The sequence below is a fragment of the Xiphophorus maculatus genome, chromosome 23, assembly GCF_002775205.1.
Source record: "Xiphophorus maculatus strain JP 163 A chromosome 23, X_maculatus-5.0-male, whole genome shotgun sequence".
Classification (NCBI taxonomy): Eukaryota; Metazoa; Chordata; class Actinopteri; order Cyprinodontiformes; family Poeciliidae; genus Xiphophorus; species Xiphophorus maculatus.
This window is the reverse complement of record NC_036465.1, coordinates 7,706,015-7,715,704: the sequence shown is the minus strand read 5'-3', so window position 1 is coordinate 7,715,704 and position 9,690 is coordinate 7,706,015. Positions and strand designations below refer to the sequence as shown.

Genomic DNA, 9,690 nt, shown 5'->3' with positions numbered 1-9,690 from the left:
AAAAATCATGAATGACTAATTTTAGCACATGCAGGCGTGATGCAACGTGATGCATTTTCAGCAGGACTGCGGTATATATAATTTTGTTTTATTTAGTCATCTCTGCTGGGATTACCTCACTGGGCGTTTGGAAAGCTCATTGGTTATAACATAATCTTCCCTCAACAGAGCATGCGCGTTGCCTTAAAATATGAGAATATTTTATGGCGTGCATGCCCTCCCTGACTGTAGGCCCATGCTGTTGGAAAAGAGAACATAGCCATCACCCTATATGGTAAACAGCTCACATTTATATGCTTGTTGTAGATGCAATATAGGCTGGGACATAAAAAGGTTATTTTTAATTAAAAAAGCTGGATGCATGTTTTTTTTTTTCCCCATAAAATAAAGTGGCCTATATAGCAGCATTTTCTTTTCTGGCAGAAAAGTTGAGGGATTTTTCTTTCCTTTTTTGTCCATGTTGTCTGGCCTGTATCCCATACTACGCTTGGCTGGCTCAGGCCACTTGTGCAGTAGACAAGTTTGTGGACTTGAAGTTAACTCAATAATGACTGGACCAACATTAAATGTAGCCTGTACGTCTGTTTTTGGATAAACTAAAGCTTATCTAAGAATTACTTATGTTTGCGTTTTACTGTAGAATGTGTGCTTTTAGTTTTTAAATGTTAGAAATGATTTCTGTGTCTTTGAGGTGCAGTGAAAGAAATAAAAATAGTCTGATTCACTGCTTTGCTACGGGTAGTCATTGGGATAAATGCTGCAGATAGTTCCGCTGTTATTTAATATCACTTAAAACTGCACACGTTCTATTTTGTATATCAATATTAACATGAGTTACTGAGTTTTGTATTAGTTTTGCTTTCTCAAAAAATCTCCACACCACAGATGGAAGCTTGAAGGCTCTGGTTTTGCTCTTTCATTCGGTTTCACTCACAGGTTACATTTTAAATGTATTTTTTATATTTCTTTAAACTTTTGAGGAATTTTAAAACTGTATTTTCATGGGTGGTTATGTTTATTTTTTCAGAAAATATCTAATTTTACTTTGCGGTATATATATATTTACACGCATAGCCTCCTACTATTTACTTTGCACTTTTAAACTAAGCAGGTAAATTTATCTGGGAAGTTTTTTTATTACAGTTTAACGCTAAGAATTTTAATTTTTGCAATTCGATATTTGACTTTATCACATCTGCGTCAAACCCATTTTCTTGCGGTGTGTTTTCTGTTTTCCTGTAGCGAAATGCTGCAATTTTCCTCTTTTTGTATCCTCTAAAATACTTGAAATATTGTATACAGTAAAGTAAAAACCAAACAAGTTCTCCATATATTGTCAGATTAGGCAGTCACTTGGGCTCTGAGTGACTGCTCTTGGAATTTGCCTTCATATGGCTGATGGAGAGAGCTAATTGACTTCTTGCTGTGATTTACTGGAGCAGCTGTCCCCCAAATGGACTCATCCCAAACCTGTTAATTCATCTAAATTTCATAATGTGATGGCAACAAGGTGCACTGCCTTCCCCACATCAATTACAATATCTCCGCTCAACACGAATGGTTGCACTCATACATACACACATTTATTTCCGCAAAACATTAACAGACATTGGAATCAGTTTCTGAAAAATAATAATAATCTTTGCAATAATACTAAAAGCATGTTATAATTGACTTTTTTTCAGAGCTAATGATATTAATCGCAAAGCGCATCATCTATTCTAGTTTATTTTGTACAAACCTGCATGATAACTGTTTATGTGTTTTATGGCTTCGTAAACACTTTTATAATGTATAATAAAGTCTTATCACCTACTAAGGTTAAGGATATTGAACTTAATGAATTGTGAAAAGACTTTCTCAATGTGCTTTCAATTAATAGGTTTAGGTTTCTTCACCTTGTGTTGGAACCGTATTCTGTTTTGCTCCTACTTTATGCTCAATTTGAGGCACAGTAACAGAATCAGGCGGGACCGGGACGTTACACATGTAGAATTGTCCACTCACATAAATCATAGAGAAAATTTGTGTCCAAAGGTCAGTAAAATGTAATTTGTCTTGTTAACTAATCAACATGAATATTAGACTCATTTAGGGAAGCAAAATTAGTAAAGTGATATTTATATGACTGTAATTAAAATTGCCTTCAAGAAAATAAATGACTAAAATTTAGTCAAATTATGTTCAAGATAATTTGTAAATTTATTTCCAAAATATTTAAAAAATATATATTTTGTGCTTGCGGAAATGTGTCAATACTTTCGGTTAATCTTTTGATATTTAAACCCAGATGATACTAAATCTAACCTCTTTATTTGAAAAGCCACCTTTTTATTTATTTGTCATGTTTTAAGAATAAGGTATTCAAAGTAGAAGCATAATAAATAACTTTGTAAAAATTTGACAATGCATTTTTTAAAAAAATAATCTTTTGAAAATATTAACTGCTTGAAATTGAACTCTTTATCATAGCTTTGAAACCATGACATTTCTCCAATAGTTTTTTCAGAAACATGTTAAAAGTTTAACATATGTTTATGGTTTCAGTTCATTATCAATTTTTACCCTATTTTGTTCATTAAGAAAAAATATGAAGTAATTTTGACCTTTACAGACATAGATTTTTAAACTGGATATTTATTATTAGAAGGTTGTTTTTTTTTTTTTTTTTTTTTTTAGAGTTTTGACCCTTTAGAAAAACATCAGTTTTCAGACAGGCCCAGGAACACACATCAGCTGCTAGGACTGCAAAGATGAAGCCAAACAGCCTCATGTAATCATAACATCTCTTTGCACATCCTACATTTTTTTCTTTCCCTGAAAAGAAAAGACCATAAATCATCTGGTTTGCCAGACCTTTGTGCAGGCTGAGTGGCAGATTGGAACCTACAGTTTGTTGACCTTCTGATCTCAATTATTTTCAGAAATGCATCAGGTGAAAGGTTGACAAACATGACCGCCAATGACAACTGGGGCAGATTTAGGCCAGTTCTGGGCCTGTTTACCATTTTACAGCATTTACTGTCAAGTGGGTCCCTTTGATTTATTGCTGTCTTTAGACCCCAGAAAAATTGAAGGCAGATTTTTTTTTGTTTTATTTTCCTGTGTATTTAGTTGGGGGGAAAGTTAGAAAATATGCCAGCAACAGTCTTTGGAAATAAAGGGGGGCTTTCACCTTAAACCTACATAAGCTACAGCCCGGAGCCCAAGCCTCGTTGTGTGGATTTAAATAAAAGTAAAAGATGAAAGAATGTGCCTTAGCTGTCCGAAGTGTTGAGGAGCCTTAGCAACGTCAAGAAAAAAAAAAGAAGAAGAAAAAAAAGCGAGTTGACGCACAGGAAAAATGTACTCCACTGTAGCAACAGCAACACTGGAGAACTCGGTGTCCTCACAGCACCTCAAAGTATATTTAAGAAAGTTTTCATGCAAGCTCGCTGAGTTTGTCACGTTTGACAATTTACATTTTACATAACCACTTTCTTTTAAAATGGAGGAAAAAAACCACGTATGCCAGCCTTCAGGACGCATAGTGCACTTTTTGAAAATTATTAATTTATTTACGTGCCTTAATGAGAGAGGCTTTATTTACAGAGATTGTTTACATTGGGCTCTAAGGTATAAAGTAGTACGGACTATTCTGTTGTTCTCCCAAATGACACTTCTGTAAGAAAAAAAAAATCATTTGTCCTACTAATAAAAAGAGAATCAAAACAAAATCGGCTCTACTACTTGTTGCTTCATTGCAGTTAACTTTTTCCAAGCAGTTCAAACTTGCATTTAAAAAAACAACACCACATGTATGTATGGTTTAATTAATAAAGTTATATTTTAAATCTCTAAAATCGCAGTGACTTAAATATTTAATAAATACTTTTTTTTTTGAACGCTTTGCTTACGCAGTCTCATTTAAAATGCATTTGACCTTAAGTAAAACGTATTTCTCTGTAACTTTCACTGCTATCAAGTGTTTCATTTTTACGTCTTGAGAATAATTGGCCTGGACACGCAGAGACCAAAACCTATTGTTCTTGCCAGGCAGGAGTAGTTGTTTTGGCAAAGAAAAAGCCTCTGCAGACTTTGATTGTGTTGTGTTTTGCTCATGTCTGGACCTAATCACTTGACTTCTACCAGATGATTTCTAATAAACATTAACCTGTGCATTCCCCCCCTCCTCCCGCCCTCCTCCTCTCTCTCCTGCTATATGTGGAGATTTTAGAGAAGGGCTGTAATGAGAGTGCGCCTGAAGTTAAAGAGGCAGCGATATTAGGGAGTAGCACCGCGGCACTTTTCAAAGCATTTTCTCGGCGATATTTGAAAAACGGAGTCGTGCGGTGAACTCCTGCGTGTCCCTTTTAAAACAAACCCTGCGCCTGTCAATCACCGCACATTCCAACCAATCCCAAAGCTCCCTTTTTAAAAGCAGGTTTGCCTGCTGTGCTTTTATATTGCACCATGGCCTGTTTCGAAGCATTTTTTACTACCACGGTTATTGCCACAAATCAAGAGGGCAAAGTGAACCGGCATGGGACTCACACCAACTCTAACGAAACTGAGTCTGGTTGCAGCTTGCGCGATGTTCACGGCCAAGAATTTCACATGCAGATGATATACAGCAAGGGGAGAGAAAAAAAAACAGCAACATGGGAGCAGAGTTTCTAGGTGCATCCTGACTGCTTGCACTGGTTGATTTCTGCAAACTCACAGGCAAAACTCACAACAAAACATGACAAGCCTTTCGAGGTTTAGTGGCTGCCCTCTCTCTTGCGTCAACCCCGGGGAGAGCAATACTGAACCCAGCGTGGTGCTGCCACCTTTGGCAGGGGAGCACATGGGACACCCCACTGGCAGTTCCTTAAAACTCTGCCCCTCGCACAATTTGCGAGACTACCCCGAGACGAGGTCCAGTGCATATGTTGACCACTCGATTCCCAGTTTTTCAGACTCTGGATATCCCAGTCACCGGTTAGAGCACAGCCCTAGGGGCATTATCATTGGAGCAAATCTCTCTGGAGCCGGCATGCCACCCGTCACTGATCAACTGGCACCAAGACCCAACCAACATGGCGGGATGGGAAGGTACCGGGACTTTTCTGGCTGCAGGGACAACAGGAGCCACGCTTTTTTTGCCAGCTACCAGGAGCAGGCCCACGCCTCCACGGACGCGTCCCGCGACCTCGGCAGTCAGATGATGCTGGGTCTACCTGGCGACCTCCTCACCCGGACTCACTCCTACGGCCAGACCATCAGCCCCAAGGGAAACAGCCAGCAGATTGTCACCCAGTTCCTGGGTCTCTACAAGCCCCTGAACATGGCGATCCAGCGTGGGGGAGCCGATGCCTTCCTCAGGTGCTCCAAGCAGACGGTGAAGCATGAGCTGGTGTGCAAGTGGAGTGACGGCAAAGAGGCTGGAGCGGGAAAGCTGCCCTGCTCCAGAGCCTTCGGGACCATGTATGAACTTGTCACCCATGTGACAGTGGAGCACGTCGGAGGACCCGAGCACTCTGAATATATTTGTCACTGGGAGAACTGTGCGAGGGACAGGAAGCCTTTCAAAGCCAAATACAAGCTGGTGAATCACGTCAGGGTCCACACTGGGGAGAAGCCCTTTCCCTGTCCATTTCACGGCTGTGAGAAAGTTTTTGCTAGATCAGAGAATCTAAAGATCCACAAGAGGACTCACACAGGTCAGTATAATAATAATAATAATAATAATAATAATAATAATAATAATAATAATAATAATAATAATAATTAATAATGCGTTTTAAATGGTTAAATATTTATAACTGATTAAAAATGTATTTTTAACGTTTATCTGTCTCAGTAAACTTTTTTCTATTATTATTATTATTATTATTATTATTATTATTATTATTATTATTATTATTATTATTATTATTATGTTTCATTTAGACCCGTGCCACGTATTTTGCGATTTAACGTTCTAATTTTCGGTGGGGTTTTATTTGTATTTTTTTCGCCGTCCACGTCAGTTTTCACTCGCATGTCTCAGGAGAAAAGAGAGAGAGAAAAAGAAGAAGAAGAAGAAAAAAAAAGACACGTGTAGTCCCCACGCAGGAGCCACAGATGAGAAGTAGTAAGACAGCTGCAAACGAGTGCAGTCAGCAGGCAGCAGGCCTGGCGCTTTGGGTGCCTCCCTCACTTCATTCAGAGAAATTATTAAATAAATGCCGGGACACCGGAGAGCTGTGACGTAGCCGTTACGCTGCTTGTGCCTCCCAGGGATTTTATCTTCCTGTGTTCACAGAGCACAGCGCTCTGTGATGTAGCCATGATGTAGTGGGAAATAATAAAAACAATTTAAAAAGTTGAGGAAATGGTTGACTTTAGCTATAAATAAAAATAGGCTATGTTTAAAAATGTATCCCGTTGCCGTTTTTTTCTCCCCCTCACTTTTCCTTTGAAGGGCATTTCATATGTTACCACGAACCGTGAAATATCTCGTAAAATGCTTTTTAAACTTCACAACCTGGCATTTCTTTTTACCAAACACCCAACCATATGAAATAAATCAGCGTGCAGTTATATTTTATCCCTTCTTCCACACATGTCAGCCTAATCACATTAAAATAAAGGCATTTAATTTTTAATTATATAAATAAAGTGAATTGCTTTCTCACAAAAAAAATGAAAAGAAAAGGACTGGACTAAATACATATTCCTTGGGTGCTGTCTTTTATTTCTGCTGTTTATTGTTTTATTATTAAGAACAGCAGAAGAAAGAGGCACAACAGAGCCCCATGCGACACTGGTTAAGCTATCACACAGCTGCACATGCGTACAGTGTGCATATTAATCAGGCTCTTTATGTAATAACAAAAAGTATCATAAAACACATAAAGAATCCAGTTATTTATTCATATACCAACAGTTTACAACAAATGTCTTCTCAAGAAACTTCAACATGCAGGAGGGGCCAAATTATATCCAATTCTGTGGCCATATTCAGTCAAATCAGACTCCATACAATCCAGTCATAATTTCAGTTCAGGTACATTAAATCCAATCTGATTATAACACAACAAAGTCCAATTCATTCAGAAAATGAAGCACGTGTACTTTCGAAATGCAAAAACTGCCCTGCCATGATGTTTGCAGAGAGATGTTGTGCAGTTAACACTGAAGTGATTAATTTGTTCAAACAGAATGGCAACGAGGCAAAAATGTATTACATGTTTCAATAGGAAAGCAAGGAAAACTGTTAACCAATGCTCAACATGTATTACAAGTTTCTATATACCATACAACACACACACACACACGCACACACACACACACACACACACACACACACACACACACACACACACACACACACACACACACACACACACACACACACACACACACACACACACATATATATATATTTAACTGTATTTCAACCCAGAGCCTTAATGTGAGCCTTATACGTGTCACATTCAGGGATCCGTATGGATGGTGGGACCCGTTATTGACGGAAGATCCGCCCTTCCGTCAATTCTCCATCTCTGTGCAGCATTTTGAGGATGTGTGCCATATGACGGTTGAATGTTCAGGCCTGCATGCGCTTTCATAACTCGTCCCCGTTTCTGTCTCTGCACGTTTAGGTGAAAAACCGTTTAAATGCGAGTTTGAGGGCTGCAACCGGAGATTCGCGAACAGCAGCGACAGAAAGAAGCACTCCCACGTCCACTCCAGTGATAAACCCTACATGTGCAAGGTCAGGGGCTGTGACAAGTGCTACACCCACCCGAGCTCTCTGCGGAAGCACATGAAGCTTCACTGCACCAAGGAGCACGTCGCCAAAGGCGGCGACGCGCCTCCCGGTGACGGGGGTCATGCTGCGGAGGGCAGGGCGGCCCGAGCGTCGGACGTTGGCCAGATCAGCCCCCCTCAAGCCCCCACCTCCACTCAGGATGTCCCCCTGTCCCCTGAGAGCCGGGACGAGTCGATCCCGAGGTCACGCTTCCATCACGCGTTTGACAGCAGTTTGGACTACTCCGCGCACAGGTCGCAGCCCCTCTTGGACCCTTTATTGCTGCAGAGGGGCAGCTACAGGTCCCAGTCTTCCCAGTACCCCTGCGGCCAGACTGGTCACGCTTTTGCCCAGACCTCACGGACTTTCTCTTCGGCTTCTCCCTTTCAGAAGAGCATCGTGAACGGATGGTACACATGCCACAGTGGCGTGGACACATTCCCACCAAAGCAGTGCAACAACATCCCCTCCCTCTGAGGGCCTGGACTCAAACTGTGCCTCTGTTTCAATGTTTTAGCCTAAAACCCAAACAGCTGTTTCTCTTTTACTCTGTGTACTTTTGTGAAAACTGTATGAAATAGTTTCTGAAAAGTCCTTTTGAAATTTGCATTGCGAAATATGGCCCAGTTGTTGTCGTTCTTATTGTTCTCCGCTCTCCCTTACATCTCCACAGTGTGCTTTAGGAGCGCATAAGCGTTGCATAACTTAAATAAAAATGTCGGTCCGTCTTAAAAACGAAAAGAAAATGATTGTTTTTTTAATGTAAGTTTTTTATATATATAATTATCAGCGCATTACGCATTCTGAACCTAAAATCTCTTACAGGAAAGTAAAAAATATAAATCTGAATGTAGCCCTCACAGTAGGGGTCTTTGTTGAATGTAAACTAGGTTTAATGTATGTCGGGATGAATAGAAATATTATTCATGACTTTATGTATATCGCAGGTTGAATCATTATCTGGATGATCTTTACTTAGGTTAAATTTTGAGATCTAACAGGCCTGCTTGGTGGGCCTGCAGCATGATTTGACTTTAATTAATATACCGGCAGGCTCATTATTTTTTCCTTTCCCTTACCCTTGATTATCTTCAACATTCTCGCTCCTTTTCCCCCCATGAAACATTCGTGCTCTGTAATATGTGTTTATTTCACATTTCTGTGCAAAGTGAGTAAAACCACAGTGTTCGTGTTAATGGGGAAAAAAACGTTTCATTAGAATACATTCCTGCTGTACATAGGCATACTGTATAATTGATTATGTATCTTATATTTTATTAAAGTGTCTATATTCTCTTTGATCAGATATGTGTGATATACCCTCATCAAATAATTTTCAACAAAGATGCAAACTTTTCTTTGGGTACAAATTATCCATGTCCTGTGTGAAGATTTGGAATTCAGTGTGAAGCCCTCCTACAGTTCTTAATATACATATGGAAGAAAAATTTATCAGAGTTAAATGAGACTGATAAATGCATCTGTGAGGGCTGCCCTTTATATATATATATATATATATATATATATATATATATATATATATGTATATATATATATATATATATATATATATATATATATATAAACCAAGCAGTTTGTACTCCTTTATTTTATTATGTCTGTTTGCCTTGTTCAGTTCCCTGACATGACATTTGACGTAAATTGATGCTATACAAATAAACTGAATTGGATTTAATTTAATATACACAATTACATTATCTTGTACTATGAGAGCGTCCTGGTAACAGCTTGCCTTAATGTTCATATATCTGTTATATAATTAATCAAAACTACTGGTTTCATGTTGTGTTTTCTAATTTTTCAACCCATCTCAACATTCATTGAACGCAAATATAACTCATGTTGGAAAAGTCTTGGTTAAAGAAACAGCTTTCGAACAAAGATGTTGGTTTTGCTTTGTTAGATTTTTT

The 9,690-nt window shown here is 38.8% G+C and overlaps 1 protein-coding gene across 1 annotated transcript; it reads left to right on the top strand.

Annotated features, from left to right (window-relative positions):
• The first annotated feature begins 4,487 nt into the window (after positions 1-4,487).
• LOC102232868 (zinc finger protein ZIC 4) lies at positions 4,488-9,063 on the top strand. The gene is made up of 2 exons (XM_005799507.2): positions 4,488-5,684; positions 7,611-9,063. The coding sequence occupies exons 1-2, from the start codon at positions 4,724-4,726 to the stop codon at positions 8,234-8,236; spliced, it is 1,587 nt and encodes a 528-aa protein (XP_005799564.1). The 5' UTR covers positions 4,488-4,723; the 3' UTR covers positions 8,237-9,063.
• Positions 9,064-9,690: the final 627 nt, after the last annotated feature.

Coding starts and splice junctions, on each gene's coding strand:
- LOC102232868 (XM_005799507.2), top strand. CDS start 4,724: ATGACAAGCCTTTCGAGGTTTAGTGGCTGCCCTCTCTCTTGCGTCAAC. Junction 5,685..7,610: donor CCACAAGAGGACTCACACAG/GTCAGTATAATA, acceptor CTGCACGTTTAG/GTGAAAAACCGTTTAAATGC.